This window comes from Pieris brassicae, chromosome 11, assembly GCF_905147105.1.
Source record: "Pieris brassicae chromosome 11, ilPieBrab1.1, whole genome shotgun sequence".
Classification (NCBI taxonomy): Eukaryota; Metazoa; Arthropoda; class Insecta; order Lepidoptera; family Pieridae; genus Pieris; species Pieris brassicae.
The window spans coordinates 11,807,878-11,830,455 of record NC_059675.1 but is presented as its reverse complement, the minus strand read 5'-3'; the positions used below and the strand labels follow the sequence as shown (position 1 = coordinate 11,830,455).

The window sequence follows — 22,578 nt, the reverse complement described above, 5'->3', positions numbered from 1 at the left end:
TTTTTGATAAAGTATTATAATTATTACGCAATTTAAATTTTACAATGCATTTAGTGGCAAAAAATCCGAAATAATTTTTGTTTTGCTGGGAATCGATAGGGGTAAGGGTAAATTGTAGGACTTGATAATATAGGTATAAAATTCTACCACTTAACCATGGAGGTGGTGTAAACACTTGTGCAAATGTTTCGTCAGTTTCTAGAATAAAATGTGGGTACAAAAGATGATTCTACAATCTTATTTCTAATAAAAATACAATAGAGAAATATGAATGTTAACATTCATAATAAACAATTTCTTGGTTATGGCAACCGGAGAGTTACTTGTCTATGGCAACCACAAACTTTGTGGCTTTGACATTTAAAAGGTTTCTTGGCACAGATAATTATATTTTTTTTTTAAATAGAAGCTCGTTCAATCAGCTCTGTGCACAGGGAATGGTCGAGAAATTCATGAGATGGGACCGGCGGTAAGAGGGCGCCACTGTCCCAAGTTTTGTTTCCCAAACAGTTGCAGGAACAAACCTGAAATATTTTTTTAAATATTGTCATATGAATTACATAAAGTCATATTAGTGTCTCATTCTTACAAATATAAAAAAATATCATAATAGTTATTACATTTGAAATATTAAAAAGTTTACTCCTATAACAAGGGGCCTGGATTTTTATGATTAAAGTTTGTAAGTGATAGATATTTCAAAACAGTTTCAATCGAATTTCTGGAAAATGAAGTAAATTGTGTTAATATCATACTGAAGCCTGGTCATCGTGGGATCTCTGTCGGGTAGTAATAATATGACCATCTATTGGCAGCAACGTCTTCGATCCATCCTTGTCTTCGTCACGAGCGCTTTCTTCGGCTTGCCTGGAAATATTTCAAAGTTAATCTCTTAAGTTAATTAAATTCTACTGATTGTTTTCATTGTTATGTGTGAATGCACAACTAATGAGAGAGTTTTATGAAAACATTGTACTGACTAAATGTAACTTACATAGTCATAAATCGTAGAACCAACAAGTTGATGCTGGCTGCAACCACGGCCAATCCAAACAGAATGAAAACCAAACTCAGCGCTACATACCCCGGCTTACTTGTGAGGGCTTGATCATTCTGTAAGTATTTTCGTGTATTATTTTGTATACTAAACAAAATTGCATTTCATAACATATATACAACATGTAACACACTTGCTAGATAAAATGTGAAAGTGGTTTAGATTACATATACATAGACTCACATAAATCAGCTATTAGTATGGTGTACTACAATAAGCCTCATAGCCTAGCGGTCTTATTAAGTGTCTGCTAGGTGAGGGGTATCGGGTTCGATTCCCGGTTCGAGTACAAGTTTTAATTAAATTTAAATTTGTTCTCGGTTTTTGGGAGGGTTTTGCGGTAACGGGGCACGGTCGAATTTCTAAGGCAAGCAGTGACTATGCTAAGAAAAGACTGTGTAGGTTTAGAATGTATCAATACGTTCTAGGCTGACGATGGAAATTACAAGGTCAAGGCCATAAACCCCGCGTGATGCTCAACATCCAAGGCGCGGGCCTGCGTAAGCGCATTTTTACCTCATTAAAAAAAAGGTGTACTATTTCTACTACTCTACCTGTAAAGCAACATAATCTCCAAATCCTATAGTAGTAAGGGTGACAAAGCAGTAGTAGAAGCTGTCAAAATAGCTCCATCCTTCATATCTTGAAAACACTGCTGCACCTGTTATATTTTAATGACAGCGATAGATTCAATTCCCGGAAAGATCTTCCAGACAAAAAGCTGTACTAAAGAATTCGTAACAAAACATGTGGAAGTCTACCATATTGGAGAATTAGGGGACATTCCGATGCAATAATATATGGTCATATTTTATTGATAATTTTCATTCTAATTCATGTTTTTATAAAGTAATGATAAAACTTTTATGGTCAGACAGTAACAAATGCAACGCAAGTGTTTGTTAGATTATTAATAAAATTATCAGTACAGTCAATAAAATACAATAATATAGTCATTCACAAATGTTTATTCGAAAAGGAGTCCGTCATCTTTATTTGAGTGATGTACTTCAGTCTATCATTGTCTAAAGAATTTTTTGTAAATATTTGACGGGTCTGAAATATTTGTCATGATATTTCAAATTATTGCATGTTGTCGAGCAAGATCGAGTAATATTGATTTTATTAAATTTATCGAGTATTTTTCATGGGACGAGAAAAAAACTTAACGAGTGCCACATTATCGAGAGATTGTATTTAGAATTAGGATAGGGTTAAAAACGATTGATATATCTCTTAAGTTTAAATTTTAGAGATTAGGATTTATAAGTTTACCTGTTGTAATTATAATAGAAGACAACATTCCAGTGGCAAACATAAGATTCATTTCCGTTGCCTCAGTGGTATTACATCGCAAATAACATTTAGCTCGCCGTATAACCACTGACGCGAATTTGTTCAGACGCTCACCAATACTTTGGAACATTACTAGACCCAGGGGTATGCCAACCTAAAATAATAACAACAAACTCATTATTTATTCTTTAAATAAGCAATAAAATTAATTTGTAATTCTATAGCATAATGAACACACAATTAATCTTGATATTATAAACGTTATTTTTTATGTACATACATATACATTTCGTATGGATAAGTAATAATGAAAGAAAAATATTTCTGTTCACAGAGGAGTTGTGACTTGAGAGCTAATACACAAAATAAAAAAATGTGTATATGTACTAGTGTACACATGTAAGTGAAACTTCTTTGACGTTATTTTTCTAAAAATGATCTACTATATGCAACTGCAGGGAAATTGGTTAAATAAAGTTAAACAAAAGGCTTTTATTATCATAGACATGAATAAAAGTAATATAATCATTTCATTTCACCTTCTTACTACTAAGATTATTATAGAATTTCATTAATTGTAATAGAATTATTACTATCATTGTTATCGTTATTATATATATTTGTTATTAATGACTTCAAATCTCTTCGAATCAAACGTGCTAGGGACAAGAAAAAGATGGCAAGTAACGGAAAAATGTGACGCGTAAACGAAAAATGTGACGGTTAATTGTTTACCAACGCCGATAAAGAAGTTTCACTTCAATAAAAAACAAAATTTAACAGAGACAGAGAGAAAAAATCAGTCCAAACTTAAAGTTTACAACATATACCTTAATGTTAAGTATTACAACTCAGATAAGAATATTACTTAGAATATATTCATTTGAATATTAAATTATTATAAAAGTATTAATAAAGTTCCATATTTTTTAAGTTATGTCTGTACTTACCTCAATTTTTCCTTTATATTACCTAAATTATTTTTAAATATGGTTAAGGCAACAATAATGTTTATAGTATACCCAATTTCTGGCGACATCCAGAATCATTATGTCCTTAAAAGTCTGCAGTGGTTCAAATTAAAAACAAAATTTGCCAAACTATGGGTAGAACACTAAAAATAATAAGGAATAAATTAAAATGAAATAAGGAAATATGTGTTTGCAACACCATCCACTTATAAAACTCAAGATCAAGGTTAAATTAATAACACTCAAATAAATTAAACAAAATAAACACCGTCAAAACCGAGAACAACGATGTTGTTTAGAACAATATACTGGTTATATTGCCAAAATCAAAGGTCCCAAAATTCTATTATATATTAGGTACTTAATATCAACGGCTGTTACGACTATTGGTTTTTACAACCAAATATGAGTAGTCCCTTTGATGTCGTTATAACAGATTTTGACTGTAATTGTTTCACATAAGCAAAAAAAAATGGTTTTTCAAAGCTATGGCAATAGCAGTTCCCTCTTTATAATATCTTTAAAGAAACACAAAAAACTTACCATAGCATATGCCATACAAAAAGCTTTGCCACCGACAGTGACTGGAGTAGAATGGCCATACCCAATCATGGCTAGCACAACGGTTGCAAAGTAGAATGCACCAGCAAACTTCCATTGAGGACCAGCTTTGTGAGGCTTGTTCTCTATAATCACTATTTCTATCATATGATAGTCTTCTGGTGTGATATTGTATTTTCGTACCAAACCATTCTTCATGTCTGAAATACCATAACAAACAATATTGAGTTAAAGTATTTTTTTTTAAGTAGGGTTGTCTGAAATAAGATTAATAATAATTCTGGTAGTTTATAGTTCTCCTCCAAAGATAGAAGATAATGGATGACAAAAAGGGATTGGTCAAGTAAAGCACTAATGGGTAAAAAAAATTATTTATCTAAGATACAACAATTCGTAGCCATTTTCTCGAGCACATTACAAAGTGTTTAAGAAAACAGCTTAAGTTCTTACCAGACAAAACTTCCCATCTTTTACTTTCTGTGTCAGACTCCAACGCATCAAAAACTGCTGCTCCTATAAGTAAATAGGTAAAGGTGCAAACAACCAAAGACAGCGTACGAACATTTTGTCGTTTCATTCTTTTCAAATTTTTATTCACCAAAATATCAATAATTTCAAAACATTTCTTTTGTTTTTGTTTTCAGATTTTATGGATTTAACTTTTTTTTTTAATTTTATGACCTGGCAACATAGACCTTTAAGTCATTGGATTTAACAGGCTTAAAGGTCTCGTTACCAGGCCATAAAATTTATTAAAAAAAATTGGATTTAACTTGTTAAAAATGTTAAACACAGATGTTAAGTGTTAATAATAGAGTACAATGTATATGCTAGCCCTAATCATGATAGGGACGAGATGGCATCGTTTATCACGATTTGATTTTCAAAGCTCCATCGATTTCAAGATTTGATCATCAATACATTGATTTAGTTAGTTACCCATGGTCGAACGTCAGCTTTGTGTTCAATCATTGTCAGTCATTTGACGATTCGTTACTAGAGTGACAATGTTCATTTTACAAACGTGTGGACTGTTCACTCATCTCATCACTGGTGTGGCGGGTCTACACGGCATTAAATTCGTTATCCGATAAAATTTTCAATTAATTTAGTTTAATAAACATTACACAAAGATTGCATCATGAAAGTAGTTTGTAGTAAAACAAATCCACCGCTCGGTAAGGGGAATTTTTAGTGCACTTAATGCACTTATATTTTCATATGCCGTAAAGTTCATTAGTTCTAAAAATATATTAATTCCCAGGTGGTTTGCTAGCAGTGGAACTCTACCGGTCCTCAGCAGGAGATGTAGAGATCGTTTGGGGTGCCGAATCAACCATTACTCTTCCCAAATCTACTAAAGCACTGGCATATGGGACTAGTAATGATTTGATACGGATTTTGGAGAATTATTTTAATAAATCTGTTGGAACCTTGCAGAGGGTAACAATGAATCATTGGCTTTCATTCAGCCTTATTTTAGAAGAGGATATTCAGGAATCTTTGTGCTACTTGAACAAAACCCTTGGACCATTAACTTACTTGGTGGGGGAATCATTATCAGTGTCTGATTTGGCTGTCTTCAGTGTTTTATATGGTAAATTACAAAGTCTTGGCATATTTAATGATAAAAATAAATAAAAATCTTAGATGCTTTTGATTAATTATTAAATATTCTTGTGACTTCAGTCAGTCTGCTGAAACATAAATATTTTTAATACTTTTAGCCTCAAACAACTTTAAGGAAATATCTAAGAAGAACCCTCTAAACAATATATTAAGATGGATGAAGCTTATTCAAGCTCAGAAGCCAGTTGAGAAAGCTCTGAAAGAAATACCTTCTGATATACTGGAGAAGATCAGTAAGGCTTCATTTAGGTTTGTTATCATTTTTTTTTAAACAAAACAATTCTAACCATACAGGAAAAGACAGGTTTACCTACAAAGTTGAATGCCCATCTGTTGTCACACAAATAACTGTTTTAATGAAGCATAGACATTGTATTTTTTTTATAATATGAGTTTGTTTTGATCCTGTAAGAATTAAATTACTTAAATTTGTTACAGGAGATCACCACCTTCTAGTAAAGAAACAAGTTCTGGTCGCCAGCAAGAAGGAAAATTTGTTGAGTTACCTCATGCTGAAATGGGAAAAGTTGTGGTGCGTTTTCCACCTGAAGCGTCTGGGTATGTAAATGTAACATCTTTAAATTTTAATGTGGACAAATTGTAACAAATAACATAGTTTTAACTCCAAAATAAAAATAATGATACTGTCATGGCAACCTTCATAGTGTTACAAAACAGGTCTCTAACTGAAATAATGAGGCACAAGTAGTACAATATAATTATTTTTGTTTCAGATATTTGCACATTGGACATGCTAAGGCAGCTTTGCTCAATCAATACTACCAGCTGGCTTTCGAAGGCAAGCTTATTATGAGATTTGATGATACAAATCCTGCTAAAGAAAATGCTGATTTTGAAAAGGTAATTCTATTGGAAGCAGTGTTCAGGCCTAGTGGCTTCAGCATACAAATCTCATCCCTGAGGTCGTAGGTTTGATCCCTGGCTGTGCACCAATGGACTTTCTTTGTATGTAGGCATTTAACATTCGCTTGACTGGTAAAGGAAACATTGTGAGGAAACCAGCTTGCGTTAGACTCAAAAAGTTGACGGCGTGCGTGGGGCACAGAAGGCTGATCACCTACTTGTCTATTAGATTAACATATGATCATTAAACAGATACAGAAAAGCCCAGACCTAACAAGGTTGTAGCGCCACTAATATATATTAATTTTTAAATTAATTCTATTAAACATTGTGATAAACTGTTGGCATTGGTTTAGTGAATGTTTAAATTAATGCTCACCCATACATGAGATTATAGTTTTTTTCTTATAAATATTTAGTTTTACTTAGTATAGTTTAAGTATGAATGTATTGTTTGGGATCTCATAAATCTCCAATGGGGGGTTTAGGGAAGGCATGCCATTGTGGAATTAATTATAATAGTTTTTTTATGGACCTACCAACAAAAAAATTGTTTCAAACAGGTAATCCTGGAAGATGTAAAGATGTTAGAGATAAAACCAGATATGTTCACACACACATCTCAATACTTTGACCTGATGATGCAATACTGCGAGAAGCTTATAAAGGAAAGCAAAGCGTTTGTAGATGACACACCAGCAGAGCAGATGAAAAACGAGAGAGAACAGAAAGTTGAAAGCAAGAATAGAAACAATTGTATGTATTTTCTTCTAGGAATATATAGTTTTTTTGGTTTGATAAATAAAATAAATTATGCATTTTTTAATCATATATAGTCTTAATATGCTGTTATAGACATTAACATTTCAAATAGTTATTAGAATTTTTATTTATTACTAGCGGCCTGTTGCAGGTTACAAAGGCTGGACTTTATTTTGTTATATTATATAAAATAAATTATTATATATGAATATAGCCTAGGTTATGAATATAGCCTAGGTTATGAATATAGCCTAGCCTTAGTTAGAGCATTCGTACAGTGAAATAATGTAGTATAGTTTCTCTTATAATATTACTATAGATAAGGAAACAGAGCCATCACAACAAAAAACATAAGACATACAAGATAAAAATATATGTGTCCTTAACCATGTTTCATAAAATAAAAATAAAAATAGTTGAAAAAAAAAACACTTTTTAACCGTATTGAAGCTATGTATTATTATAAATTTATAATTATTTTACAACAACTCCGGGGAAATAAAAACAAATAACACAACATTCTCTACAGCTGTGATACTTTTGACATTCAACACCTTTTGCCTCAGTCACAGTGAGCACGCGTTAAGCACGCGAAACGTCAGAAATTTTTTTTATGTAAAATATTATTCTTGATATTCTTTCAATGTGTAAAAGCTAAGTTAACAAAAGACAATACTATATTTATAGTTTACAAATGTTTATATTTTATAAATGATAAACTTTTCATTCTGGCCATGTATGAGATTTAAAAATGTGTAATTTTTGTAATTTTTAGCGGTAGAGAAAAATCTTCAACTGTGGGAAGAAATGAAAAAGGGCAGTGATATTGGCATACAAAATTGTGTGCGCGCTAAAATTGATATGCAATCACCGAATGGATGTCTTCGGGATCCTACCATCTACCGTTGTAAACCTGAAGTACATCCAAGAACTGGAAACCAATATAAGTATGTATTTATCCATATAAAAACAACCGTTTTACTATTTATTTATAAGCTTTCTATATATTTCGTATATTGCATAATAACTCCACAGACTTTTCAATCCAAAATTCTCCCGTGCGTGGTGCACGAGATATATGTATGTTTTATTGATAATATTGAACATGCGTCAAAATTTATTAGCGATGTTAAAGAATTGATCACGTGTGTTTTCGTTTTATGTTATACATTTATTTAACTAGAATTGATGATGCCATGGCGCCCATAGACACTAGCATTGGTAGAGGGCTCACAAGTGCCGGCCCTTAACAATTTTAATAATTGAAATATTTAAAATTATTTCAGAGTATACCCAACATATGATTTCGCTTGTCCAATAGTGGATGCGATTGAGGGCGTGACTCACGTACTACGTACTATGGAGTATCACGACAGAGATCCACAGTTTTACTGGTTTATAGATGCCCTGGAGCTACGCAAACCATACATATGGGAGTACAGCAGGTATATTTTTTATGTTAATTAATATTGTCTTTGTACGCGTGTACACGTTTTTTTACTCTAAGTAAATACCAAAGAAAATTAAAGTAATAAAAAATATTTAAAAAAAAAACTCAAGAATTTTCTGGAATGCCAACACTAACAAGCGAAATCAATGAATCAAAGGAAACATTTGAAATTCATTCATTGATAAATTCTTCTAAAAATTATGTTTAATCTTTACATTATAGTGTAGAGGATTTTGTTCATTTCATATTTCGGATCATATATTTATATATTGTAGTATTTAGCCATAATCAGTAACAGATACTACTTCTTACTAGATGGTGCTATACTTAAATTTATTACAACAAATTCTCAAATAAGAGGGGAGGGGTAAGGGGAGTCAGGCGTAACCAAAGTAACGTATGTGTCGATGATGTGTACGAGTAGCGACTTTCCCGTACGTTTTGTACCTATTTGGTATTCGTGTCTATATAAGGTACTGAGTATCGTAATGAAAGGCTCTTCAAGACACGACTATTTAATACGAATGTTAGTACAATACTGATCTATATTAAACATCAATAATTTCTTTAAATATTTTAAGATATTTTTTTGTTAATTTACAGACTCAGTATGACCAATACAGTGCTTTCAAAACGGAAGTTAACTTGGTTTGTCGAGCAAGGTCTAGTCGATGGATGGTAAGTAAATTGTTTATAGTTATTATTTAATTAAAAACATGATTAAATTGTTTGGCATAAATTATAAAACATCAATCAAATTTAAATATAGTCTCATGACCTGACACACTATGGAGTTGGCTTGTTTGATTGCGCTAAGCCCTTTTTGCTTAAAAATAAAACAAAAAATATAAGTTCTATCTGTAACATCAATTTGTACAATTTCTTGTATTTCCTTACTAGTTCAAATTGTTCTCTATTTGATTTATATGGCACAATTAAACACAAACATTAAATACAGCTAACATTTATTATAAAAAAAGTCCTTTTTTTACTATAAATGTCTAATTATAAGTTAAGAAGCAATTCTTTGCAGAGTACTCTAGCAAACCCATTGTATCTACTATTATATAATAATAATTGTAAATTTATTTACAATCCTTAAATGTTAAATATATACACTACAGTTTAGATTTGTTAAATATTTTGAAGTGAAATTTCTTTATCGGCGAAAAAAAAATACCGTCACATTTTTCCGTTACGTGCCATCTTTTTCTTGTCCCTACCACGGTTGATTCGAAGAGATTTGAAGCCATTAATAACAAAAATATATAATAACGATAACAATTATAGTAATAATTCTATTACAATTAATGAAATTCTATAATAATCTTAGTAGTATTAAGGTAAAATGAAATAATTGTATTATTTGTATTAATGTCTATGATAATAAAAGCCTTTTGTTAAGCTTTATTTAACCAATTTCTGTAAAGCTGCATATATTAGATCATTTTTCGAAAAATAAGGTTCATAAAGAAGTTTCACTTCTTACGTGTGGAGTACACACACACTTCTTTTCTTGTTGCTCGATATCCTAACTTCCTTGAGTGACAGTGATCGGAACACCTTTAGGGGTAAAAGCTTCCTTCAGGTTTTTTAGGGCGCCATTTTCATTTTCTTGCCCGTCCATAGTCATTAAAGTCCAACTTTTATCTGTGCATCTTGCTATATACCCCGACCATTGCCACTTCTGTTTTAGGCAATTATATAAAGCATCTTTAACTTTTGTTTTTGTCTTATATATTCGCTTTTCACATTATGTATTCTTATTTTAAGTACGCTTCCTTCCATTACTTTCTGACATGCTACAATCAACTATTAAGATGATCTTTATTATTACAGGGATGACCCGAGAATGCCAACAGTGCGTGGTGTGTTACGTCGCGGTATGTCTGTGGAAGGTTTAAGGCAGTTCATACAAGCGCAAGGCTCTTCACGATCGGTCGTATTCATGGAATGGGATAAAATATGGGCTATTAATAAGAAGGTATGAATTATACTTACTGTTTTGTCACTCTCTATCGAATTGTCTTTACCCAGTGATGAAAAGAGATAGGCGACAATGTACTATTGTATTGTCACTGAAATTAGTGAGTTTTCTTCTGGTATAAAGCTAAGTCCTTTGTCATATTCAGTGGTATGTCAGTTTCCGATAAACAAATCGATGCTGAAATTTTCATGCGGTTTCTACTAAATAAGTAAATTGTGAGGAAGGTTTGGATTTGTCATGGTGCGGGTATGTGAGAAGCTGGAGTTGGTGGCTAGTGTTCAATTAAAGATTTTTTTGAATATTAAAATAATAATAATTTATTGCAAGAATATGGTACAAAAAGGTAGTACAATAGTAAGTTCGCATATTCTGCCACACACAACGGCGCGCAAATGTGTCTTTAAAGGAGTTTTACATTTTACATTATTAGTCATATGAATTGGTCAATTCTTATATTATTTGTATCATACATATCATATCAGACGTTATTAAATTTATATCAACTAAAGTGTCTCACGCACTTAATAATTTAATGAATAATACATTTTTTCCAAACGTAATACACACACCAAGTTGATTTTTAAAGACTCTAGTTGGAAGATATTTTAATTCTTTTGTTAAATTATTGTAAACCTTAGTTGCCATACAAAAGGTGTTTTTGCTAAACAGTTCCAGATTAATTTTTACAAAATAATGAGAAGTATTGGTCTAGTGGCTTCATCGTGCGACTCTCATCCCTAAAAGTTGTAGGTTCAATCCTCCGGCTGTGCACCTATGGACTTTTCGTCTATGTGTGCATTTAACATTCGCTAAAACGGTGAAGGAGAGCATCCTGAGGAAACCAACTTGCCTGAGACCTAAAAAGTCGACGGCACGTGTCAGGCACTACTTGCCTATTACATCGATAAATAGTCTTAGATTTCTGTATCTGTTTCTAATGAAAATCTGAGGTCCAGACCTAAAAGACTTGTAGATGTTGATCGTCTGAAACATATGGGTTCATATATTTTTTATTAAACTAAAAATACTAGTAAAGGCGGAGATGTGTTCTATAACTTTAAATAAAAAGACTTTTACTGGCTTATTATGGTTTTAGTCTATTGTCTCTGGAATGATAATGTTGAAATATATATTATAGTATTATAAGAAAATTAAAATTCTTTTAGTAGTGCTTAATAAAATTAAAATGATTGAATCTGATAACTGTTGACAAAACTATGGCTAAGAAAAAAACTTTTTAAAATTTGTTTTAGCTCGCAAATGACATTACAAATCAAAAACATTATTATCTTTCAGGTAATTGATCCGATAGCACCGCGTTACACAGCCCTCGAATCAAACCCAGTACCGGTGAACCTTAAAGGTTCATCCGAGTCCACATTGACAGTGGCCCTTCACCCCAAGAACCCAGATGTAGGGTCAAAAACTGTCTGGGTGGGTCCAAGACTCCTAATTGACCAGGTAGACGCTCAAGCCCTAAAGGAAGGAGAAAATACTACATTTATTAATTATGGCAATATCAAGATTGATAAAATACATAGGTAAGTTACAATTATCTATATATTTAGATAATAGGCAAGTACATCTAAGATAATTATGTCTTATTTTAAAAATCTGCGTTAATTTTGTTTACTGCACAAGACGTTATGCGACAGAATTGCCACCTAAAGTTCTAATAAGTAACCACTAAACGATTACATCAACCAATAGCGTGTATTTTTTCTCGATCTCCCTTTCTCACTCTCTTTCAATCGATCTCAATATCTCTATCCCTTTTCTTCAAAAACGCTGCACATCTTCGTGATGTTTCCGTCAAAATTTTACCCTCATGCTAAATTTACACTTCCAAAATAAGAAGTTTTGAATTTTTATATCTATGCCATGTCGTACGAACATGTAATCATTGCGTACAATATCAATTGCACAGTCGTGATTCGAACGTACGACCTCACTGTTAAGAGGCGTCCGCCCAGATACACTAGGCCAATACTACTCTTAAATCATTTATGCTATACTCTTTGGAGTAGATAAAAATTGTCTTTTCTGTTGTTGAATCTATAAAGAGTTTTTTTTTATAGAGGTCCTGACGGAAAAGTGATAAGCGTGGATGGTACTCCGAACCTAGAAAATAAAGACTATAAAAAAACCCTCAAGATCACTTGGCTAGCGGATACTGAGAAGTCTCCACGCCTTGAAGTCTACTGCGTCTATTTTGACCATATTATTTCGAAACCTTTGTTGGGAAAAGACGAAGACTTCAAACAGTATATTGGACATCAAACTAGGGTAAGTTTTGAACAAATGCTCTTAAATTTTATAGCTGTAGCATTATTCAGACGAATCCCGGTGAATTATATTTTTATTAGGTAGTCAATACTTTTCGTTCAATTTACCGAGTTTATAAGTGAACGCACTGGTATATAGAGCTACAAAACATTCTTAAAGAATAATACTATTTAAAAAAATTTTTTATAAAAGGAGTCAACTAACAATGTAGAACATTTGTGTTCATCTAAAGGGTCCATTAGCAAAGGTGAATCTAATACGGGTTCTGACTAGATCTGATAGTTGTAGCGTTGCTGTCCGTAAATGTCCGACGAATATTATGGCGATAAATTTACTGGTCATTTTGGATAGTTTTTTTTTATAGATCTAAAAGTAATTATAAAAATGTATTTTTTAGTATGATTTTTTATGTATTTATTGATTTATTCACACTTCGTTGCATTAAAAATATACACAAATAACACAATACATAAAAATTATAAGAGATGCAACGGGCAGCCTTATCGCTAACAAGCGATCCCATCCAGTCTTAGTACGAGAAAAACTAAAAAATGAAAATTATGAGTGAAGTGCAAGAAAAAAAATGTTATAAAAAAAATTATACATTCATCAAGATAGGATTAGGTTAAAAAAAATTATGCAGAAGAGTTTTAAAAGATAATATCGTATTGAAAGAAAACACTTTTTTACCGGATTGAAGCTATGTATTACTATAATCTTATAATTTTTTTGCATAATTTTAAATTTTTGCGAAAATAGACGACAGAGTCCGTACCAACTCCGTCCTTTTAGTCCATACCAACTCCGGGGAAATAAATACAAATTAAATACAGAAACACAACTTTCTCTACAGCTGTGATACTTTTTGACATTCAACACCTTTTGTCTTCAGTCACCGTGACCACGCACGCTGTAATGTAAATATAGAATTATGTAAAATAATTATAAATTTATAATAATGCATAGCTTCAATCCGGTAAAAAAGTGTTTTCTTTCAATGTGTAAAAGCTATGTTAACAAAAGACAATACTATGATAATATAGTAGCCAATCGTATGTCGCCACGACTTAATGGCGGAGATCCTAAATGAATGCCTGAGCTTCATAGGCAATTTATTTATATTTTGAAATTCATAATTGATTAAGTATTTGTACAAATCTTAGCTAATTAGCGAGTGATTATGATTTTAACTACAATTTGATCTATATACATTGCGGACTTTAGTAATATTTTGTATTATGGAAACAAATTAACAAACAAATGAAAGCATGTTTTTCAATTGTTCCCGTGTTTGTTATGTACGCTAATGTTATTCAAGGTTCCCGCTATCCGGTCACTGAATATAAATAATACATTTGTCCGCAGTGGGAGATACCAATGTTGGGTGAACCAGAATTGGCCAAAGTCAAAGTCGGAGATATCATACAACTGCAGCGCCGTGGCTTCTTCCGTGTGGATGTTGCATCTGCTGGACCATCACCACACACAGGAAGAGTCACGCCGTTAGTGCTGTTCCATGTTCCCGATGGGCATACTAAGGAAATGCCTGGCCAGGTGAGTGTTTTGAACTTACAAAAGATTTAGAATCGAGAACTGTCACTCCCGCATGTCAAAATGGCATACGTTTACGAAAATTAGCACACGTCAATCACCCTCTATGAGGAAGCAGCTTCATGGTGTTTCCAATACGAATTTATGACTTTGGCCCATCTGGATGACCGGCCTGCGCTTTTGCCCCCGTTCAATAATTATTTAATTTATAACAAATTCAGCTCTATTTCTTTAAAACAATCTTGCTATCAATTGTGTATGCTATATGTGTATCCTATAGGCAACAATAAATTCATAGGAATTGTCATACATTTTATTTCGTATTTATTTTTACTTAAATAAACTAATCTTTAAATACACACATATCTTAATGTATTATTTTTTATGATGATGTTAAGTGATACCGCCGTGGATACTGACATTTCCAGAAGGCTCGCAAGTGAGTTGCCGGCCTTTCAAGAATTGGTACGCTCTTTTATTGAACGACCCTAAGTCGAATTGGTTCGGAAATTCTTCAGTGGGCAGCTGGTTTCAAAAAGGGGTGGTGCGCGGCAAAAACTGCTTTAATAAACGCAATATAAGTTTTAACTATCTTTTTTTATAATTTTGTATTATACTTATTTTATATGTAATTAACTAAAGTACAGAATTATTTTTATTCAGCTAAGTATTGACTTTAAGAATACAAATTGAACATTAATAATTTCAAAAGCCCGCCAAAATGTTTCTCCAGTTAAGATGGCGTCGCAATATGTCATATGAGATACCATTCTTGTAAACACAAACATTACACTTAATTTTTATAAATAAGTACGTGCCGTGTAGCAGCAAGAAGTCAGTCTAGTTCAAACTCTGATTCTAAAGAGCGGACGTCTTCATAAATTTACACATTAAATGAGGATTTTCTTTTCGTCGTCTGACATATTCCTATATGTTAATAACTAGTTGCCCCGGCAAACCTCGTTTCTCCTTAATGTGGTTTTAGTTTGCCTTAATACCGTGACACGAAATAATAATTTCACTGTATTATCGTCACTATAATTTGAATTTGATTTATACTTCGGTCTAAGTGACACGTGGTTGGCTATGCTTACACCAAAATTAAAAAAATTAGAAATAATTGAATTTCACGGTATTTCGTTTACTACAAAATAAGTTTAATTTATACTTTAGCCTCAATAACACGTGGTAATCATGATATTGAATTGTAGCTTATATGTTTGTCGGTTTACCATAGCAGTGCCATCTAATGATTACTTACTCAATCCAGTCGAAAAGTATCGACATCTGTTAGAACCTTTTGGAGTTAACAGATAATTGTGACTGTCAATTAATTATAGACAAATAATTTGCAATAAAATAAATTTGCGACTATAATTAAAGATCTAAGATATCCTATCTCTTAAGTTGGACCAGACTGCTCACGGTGTGCCAATTTAATTTAAAATCGGTTAAGTAGTTTAGGAGTCCATCGCGGACAAACATCGTGAGAGGAGATTTATATATATATATATATTAAGAAATAAGATGAGCGAAAATAGCTGCGAGGCGACCTGAACACTATATTTCTTATTTGCTATGTGTCATTAATGTTTTCATATGAAGTATTACTGTCAAATTATAAGATCGTAACAGTGTTGTCAACATAACAAAAATATATTTTGACACTGACACCTCAAAGCCCAGGAGCATTCTTTTTTTACTTCTCAAATAAAAATAATTTTGCGTCTCAGGACGCACAACAGAAGTGAAAACTTAAAATAATCTAAGTTGAACTATTCAATCCTGTAAAGTTCCGAGGATCATCTTCTGCTTCATTCATCATATTTTTTATAAACATTTTTAAAAACGGTGATGGACTGTCAACAGTGAATGTCTAACGCTCACTAAACACGGCGTAGAGAGACAGGAAAACGTTTGTCCTAAATACGGCTAACGCTGAGGTTTAGAGTGAGAGAAGACGAGGCCTGCCTACCGCTGCCGTATGCGTGAGAAAAAGAGAAGCTAGATAGACTGTCGCCGTTACGCGATACGTAACGAAGCGGTTTACCCTCCTATAAGAAGTTATCACTTTAAAACAAAAAGAAAGTTTTATATGTATATTTAATTAAGCCTTTATATTACCAAAAGCGTATCATATTTTAGCTTGCTTGATTTTGTATTTAATAATATTTTTTGACTAGTCTGTTCCGTGTCTTCATTCCGGTTTTTTGAGTATATTATATAAGCTAGTTATCATACCGACGTGATGAACGTAAAATGTATTACAGTTACAAAACCTACAATGTTTTTTTTTCGGGACGGAGACATACAATAAATAAAAAACCATAAACATCGGATCGCATCTAGAATCGGAATCCAACATGCTCGACTTTGTTTAATATATTAAGATATATATTGATCAAACCTAAACATAAAATTCAAATATACAGTATTTACAATTTTCTTAGCCTACATAGTAATAATATTTTTTTTTAAATGTACCTTTGAGTAGAGACTCTTGGGCCTTGTGGTTCAAGTACACAGGCGCTAATTAAAGATTAAAGTTGACGTCTGGTAGCTACCGGTGACTTCCTAGGTGACTAGAGAAGCTGGAGTGTTCCTCACCCAACGCATAAGTATCGCAATACAGCGAGTAAATGCTGCCAGCGTTAAAAATACACTACCACAGGGACCAAACTGTTTAAATTATTTTAATTTAATTATGTTAAAATTATTCTATATTTGTAATTACCGTAAAGCAATAATTTTCTTGTGGGCATATTTATTATTATATTGTTACCTATTAAATAGTTTTTTGAAAATCCTAAATCTCGTAAATGTGTAATATAATGTTGACAGTTGAACTGACATTTTTAAAGAATATTATCAGAAGTATAAAAAATGTTGAATTTCCAAAACAACTTACTATATTACTGTTATCAATTTAATTATTGTCTATAATGTAATTTTAAACAGTCCAATAGTGTTAGCAATCTATAGCAATTGTCAAAATTAACAAATGCGAAATCCATAGAATAAAAAAAAATATTATTGTCATCTTTAATCTTTTATATTCACGAGAGTGTAAATAGAGTTCTAACGAATATTAACCGGAATTTGTACATTTTTTAAATGTTGTATCTAACTGACCCCTGAAGAATCGCCATACTGGTACAAATGACCCATAAATCCCGGTCTATAACATGTAAATAGTGGAGCGTATGATAATAATTACGATATACGAGATACGATCTTTTACCATACAATATTAGCAGAAATTTTATCAAATTAATAACAATTGTAAGGTTGACGTTAATTAGAGCACATAGGTGTTTATACAGCATGTATAAACATTTTCTGCATTTCATTCAATGTATAGTATTAGGTCCTTACATATGAAAGTGGCGTATTTCGTACTGGTCACTTTAATCACGATGTTCTCCTCTTTGGTAAGGAATTCCAAATTCAAATTTGTACAGCTATTTACTCATGTATTTGCGCTTCGATGACCGTCATTCATTTGTTTTTTTCTTCTGTTTTTTTTCTGTTTGCGTCACTCATTTTACAAAATGGAAAACTTAAAGTATCGCATTATTTACGAGTACGAGGCACTAGTGTTGCGGAAACGACTCGAAGGGTGAATGATGTGTATGGCGGTCATGTTGCAAAAGAAAACACAGTCCGTTTTTGGTTCCAACGTTTTCGTTCTGGAAATTTTGAGCTGCAGAACAAGCCCTGTGGACGGCCTGAGACCCAAGTTGATAATGAAGTATTGAAGGCTATTGTGGAAGCGGATCCATCGCAAACCACGGCCGAGTTAGATGCAGGCTGCGGTGTTAGTGATAAAACTGTTTTAATTCACTTGAAGCAAATTGGGAACATTAAAAAGCTTGAAAGGTGGGTACCTCACGAATTGACTGGAGCAAACCGGCAAACCCGCGTCGACTGCTGCGTTAAATTACTGAACCGGCACAATAATGAAGGTATTTTAAACCGAAGTATTACCTGTGATGAAAAATGGATTCTTTACGATAATCGGAAGCGCTCAGCGCAATGGTTGGATCCTGGCCAGCCAGCCAAATCCTGCCCCAAGCGAAAATTAACCCCAAAAAAGTTACTTGTAAGCGTTTGGTGGACTAGTGCCGGTATTGTTCATTACAGTTTTCTCAAATCTGGCCAGACTATTAGGGCTGATGTCTATGGTCAGCAATTGCAAACCATGATGGAAAAGCTAGCGGCTAAACAACCTTGGCTGGTCAATCGCTCCACGCCACTGCTACTTCACAACAACGCTAGACCACACACTGCACAACAGACGGCTACCAAATTAGAAGAGCTTCAATTGGAATGTCTAAGACATCCTCCGTACTCCCCGGACCTTGCCCCAACAGATTACCATTTTTTTCGAAATTCGGACAACTTCTTGCAAGGGAAAAAAAATAACTCTGATGGGGCAGTCCAAATCGCCTTCACAGATTTTATTGATTCCCGTCAGACTGTTTTTTTTAGTAAAGGGATCAATAAACTACCTATGAGATGGCAAAAGTGCATAGAAAACAATGGTTCATACTTTGATTAATTAAATATATTATATTAAAAAATATTCGACTTTTTGTTCCTCCCATACAAAACGCCAATTTCATATGTAAGGACCTAATATTTTGTAAATGTTAAGCATGAAGAAAGTGAAAGGTCGAGAATCGCGTCACAGTTGTGAGTGTGACTTTATGTTATCCACGTGTAAGTTGCTAAGTTTGCGTATAGAAATACAAAAATTGCTTTTAATTATAACTTATATTATTGTTTTTAATTTTTTTTAAAGTTTACTTAACCGTGTAATAATTCGAGGGAATTTGTTCAGTGCAGAATTTTCTTTTAAATGTCTTTATATGGTTCTTAGGTCATGGGGGTGGGGTGCTTCTATTAACAATAGAATATAAGCGAAATAATGAATTGATATGTAACGAATGAATGCAATGTAACAGTTAAAGAGAGTGCCTACGTCTGGCTATACTCTCGGGGCGTAACTCACACTATTCAGGAAATCGTAAGGCTTATAAAACTAAAACAGCCTGAGTGAGCAAAATGTACAGCCTTGGCTTGTACTAGCCATATTGTTTTATACGTTGAATAATTCATATTGTTATAATTGTTTTACTATATATAATTGTTTATTATATTGGATTATTAAATATAAGTACATTGCAATATTAATACATCGCGTCCGAGTATTATAAAGGAAGGGAAGGGCGTCGTAAACAAGGTATAAAGATCGTGTATAATAACGTACCGGAATACAATGATTTTGACATATTATGAGTTGTATTCGTACAGGTTTATAGTGCAATTAGGGACAAGAATAATATTCTAACGAAACGCGCTAACGAATTATTTCCAACTAAGCATATATACCTACAATTTCTCGACCTTACTGAAGTCTTTGTGCAATCAGTAGTTAAACTCAGTGGAGTAATAATAGGGTGGCAGGGCTGGTAAAATGCCGCGGGCCGCCGACCCAAGAGGCCCCTGCCCAAGAGGCCGCGAAACATTGTTATTTTTATTTCATTGTAAATGAATGCAGGTTATCTCACGTTTCCTTCACCGAGATATTATGTTCTATGGATGAATGCAATACGCATTGGGCTAGCTTTAGGCCTACTGACCATTCCCTCTCGCCTAAGAGAGAACTTACTTTTGTGGTATTAGTGGGACACACACAACGTGTAATTAAGTACGCTGAAAATTTCGAAGTTTATTAAAATTAAAGTGAGATAGGGCCCCATCAAAAGAAATTGCCACGGGCCCCAGATGGTATAGTTATGCCACTGGTTAGACTGTTCGAGGATTCTCCGTTTAGGTTGGAGTAGCAGTACACCATCTTTTCTCTACAATAATAATTCTTTAAAAGCAATATTCACCTCGGAATATGGTTTTTGAAGTCACCTAAGTCAGCTCCAATCCATTCGGCCGGACGCTGTTCAAAGTTGAATAATAAACTATTTATTGCATATATTCTTCTCTATTATCCAATTAAGTAGCCACTGTGAAGAATAGAATTTTTTCTTTAGGTTTCTCTAAAGACAGCGCCGTGCACATATACGTGTAATATGATATAATTTCTTTCCAGCCAAAATCAGTACAAACAACACAAGTGAAACAAGCACCAGCGGTTGATGCGTCACAGCTGAACCAAGAAATTACTAAGCAAGGGGAGTTGGTGAGATCCCTGAAGAGTGAGAAGGCTGAAAAGGCCAAGGTGGATGAGGCCGTTAAAACCCTCTTGGAGCTTAAAACCAAGTACAAGACAGCTACTGGACAGGTGAATATTAAAGTTTCCTTTCTTAAGGTCAAAAATGTACACGCTAATACGCAAACAAACCCAGTAGCAGCGTAATGAATATGCTGCAGTAAAGTAGTTAAATCAGAGAGTTAATTGAATCTCTAGACAGTTCATTAAACATCGATATTCAATCAAGTCGCTAGCATTTTGCATAAAGCAGCGTCGAAAACGTTAAACTATCTGTCTGAACGAAATCCACTTACTGTTCTTATGTACTACGTAAACGACTTAAGGAAATTCATAAATAAAAATTTGTTTCTTTCGCCAAAATATCAAGTACTAACCTACAGCTGTATCTGCATCAACATAACATTTTTGTATTATTATTGTAGGAGTGGAAACCTGGTGCAGCTCCAGCTTCGAATGCTCCTAAGGCATCTGGTGATGCGGAGAGTATCAACGAAGAGATCGTGAAGCAAGGTGATCTCGTCCGCTCTCTGAAGACTGCCAAAGCCGAGAAAGCTAAAGTAGATGAAGCTGTAAAGCTCCTTCTGGAACTTAAAGCTAAATACAAGACAGCGACCGGACAGGTATGAAATTCCCGTCAATTTATTTTGTTTAAGATTACCAAAAAAAAATATTTTGAATCCGTATCAGTAACTGATTATAAAATGATATATTACTAACGCTGGAGGTCTCCACTCCACAACTCCTCTGCACGCTAATTGATCAATCCGCTGGGACAGTGATTGGTCGTCGACGATCGCAGCGCTCGTCGGAAGGAGCTGGTACTGGTGTGAGCTCGGAGCCCATAGGTGAGAACAGTATTCCATGTGGGACCGAATTTCCACTTTATACTGTTGCAATCAGTGGACTGGAGTGAAGTACCTTTCCGCTTTGCTGAGCACAGTCAGTTTCTTGGAGACTAACTTACCCATTCCTTCCAAAAACTACGAAACTGAACGTCTTTCGATATGACAACACCCAGTACCCCGATGCTGGCTATGGCTATAAGAAGAGTGTCTTCAAAGAGGGGAGTAACGACAAAGGATGTTTTAAACACGCAAACATGTGTCTTATTGGAATTTAAATTGGACTAGATTTAGTCTACCCCATTTTGAGACTTCACGTAGCAGAGTCTCGACTTCAGACACTAAAATATACCTGCACGGCCAGTGCTTAGTTGAAGCATGTCATTGATATGCAGTAGAAAAAAAAGTTTGCGGAAAGAACCCAGCCTTGTATCAGCCCCAGCGTTCAGGGGTCTTCAAAATTTTTCATACCATATTTATGATTTTCGGCTACGTCAAAGTCTCCGCACATAGGACATGATTTCCAAACTCTTCAAATATTTCTTTTGGAAAATTACCTACTTCTCACCTACCTAGGCTCTAATATTAATGCCTTAAAAGGACAGGACTTTTGTATTATTATATGTTACTTTTTTGACAATTGTAGGAGTGGAAACCTGGTGCAGCTCCAGCTTCGAATGCCCCTAAGGCATCTGGTGATGCAGAGGGTATCAACCAGGAGATCGTGAAGCAAGGCGATCTCGTTCGCTCTCTGAAGACTGCCAAAGCCGAGAAAGCTAAAGTAGATGAAGCTGTCAAACTGCTTCTAGAGCTTAAAGCTAAATACAAGGCAGCGACGGGACAGGTATGATAGTCCCATCGATTCATTTCTTTAAGATTATAAATATTTCCTACAAAGGAGTTTTTATTTGAATCAGTAAGTTAAGATATTTTTTTTAATAAATATTATTACTAGATTGCACACACAGAAACAAAATTCATCGGTGCACAGCCGAGATTTAAACTCGTGACCCCATTGACTCTTCAATCTGAGATCAGCAGCTTTAAGTTGATAACGTAGATTTTTTATCAATCTTGATATATTTTTAAC

The 22,578-nt window shown here is 33.7% G+C and overlaps 2 protein-coding genes across 3 annotated transcripts in view; one reads left to right on the top strand and one right to left on the bottom strand.

Annotated features, from left to right (window-relative positions):
- Position 1: 1 nt before the first annotated feature.
- On the bottom strand, positions 2-4,608 carry LOC123716010 (potassium channel subfamily K member 9-like). The gene is made up of 7 exons (XM_045671475.1): positions 4,336-4,608; positions 3,868-4,085; positions 2,333-2,507; positions 1,612-1,718; positions 995-1,113; positions 756-867; positions 2-524 (listed from the first exon to the last, which is right to left on the bottom strand). The coding sequence occupies exons 1-7, from the start codon at positions 4,460-4,462 to the stop codon at positions 399-401; spliced, it is 984 nt and encodes a 327-aa protein (XP_045527431.1). The 5' UTR covers positions 4,463-4,608; the 3' UTR covers positions 2-398.
- A 295-nt stretch (positions 4,609-4,903) lies between these two features.
- Positions 4,904-22,578, top strand: part of LOC123716008 (bifunctional glutamate/proline--tRNA ligase) — a 31,771-nt gene continuing 14,096 nt past the window's right edge. The window contains exons 1-16 of one of the 2 annotated variants that reach the window (XM_045671473.1): positions 4,905-5,063; positions 5,150-5,482; positions 5,613-5,763; positions 5,953-6,072; positions 6,249-6,375; positions 6,942-7,134; positions 7,916-8,087; positions 8,427-8,585; positions 9,194-9,268; positions 10,430-10,574; positions 11,874-12,118; positions 12,656-12,863; positions 14,229-14,417; positions 20,524-20,715; positions 21,069-21,266; positions 22,135-22,332. In XM_045671473.1, the coding sequence (XP_045527429.1) occupies positions 5,027-5,063; positions 5,150-5,482; positions 5,613-5,763; positions 5,953-6,072; positions 6,249-6,375; positions 6,942-7,134; positions 7,916-8,087; positions 8,427-8,585; positions 9,194-9,268; positions 10,430-10,574; positions 11,874-12,118; positions 12,656-12,863; positions 14,229-14,417; positions 20,524-20,715; positions 21,069-21,266; positions 22,135-22,332 (2,742 nt within the window). In that variant the 5' untranslated portion in view covers positions 4,905-5,026. Of the gene's footprint in view, positions 5,064-5,149; positions 5,483-5,612; positions 5,764-5,952; positions 6,073-6,248; positions 6,376-6,941; positions 7,135-7,915; positions 8,088-8,426; positions 8,586-9,193; positions 9,269-10,429; positions 10,575-11,873; positions 12,119-12,655; positions 12,864-14,228; positions 14,418-20,523; positions 20,716-21,068; positions 21,267-22,134; positions 22,333-22,578 lie in introns of both variants that reach the window. The other variant, XM_045671474.1, reaches the window with a different exon arrangement.

Coding starts and splice junctions, on each gene's coding strand:
- LOC123716010 (XM_045671475.1), bottom strand. CDS start 4,462: ATGAAACGACAAAATGTTCGTACGCTGTCTTTGGTTGTTTGCACCTTT. Junction 1,719..2,332: donor TTCTATTATAATTACAACAG/GTAAACTTATAA, acceptor AAAATATAACAG/GTGCAGCAGTGTTTTCAAGA. Junction 1,114..1,611: donor GAGATTATGTTGCTTTACAG/GTAGAGTAGTAG, acceptor AAATACTTACAG/AATGATCAAGCCCTCACAAG.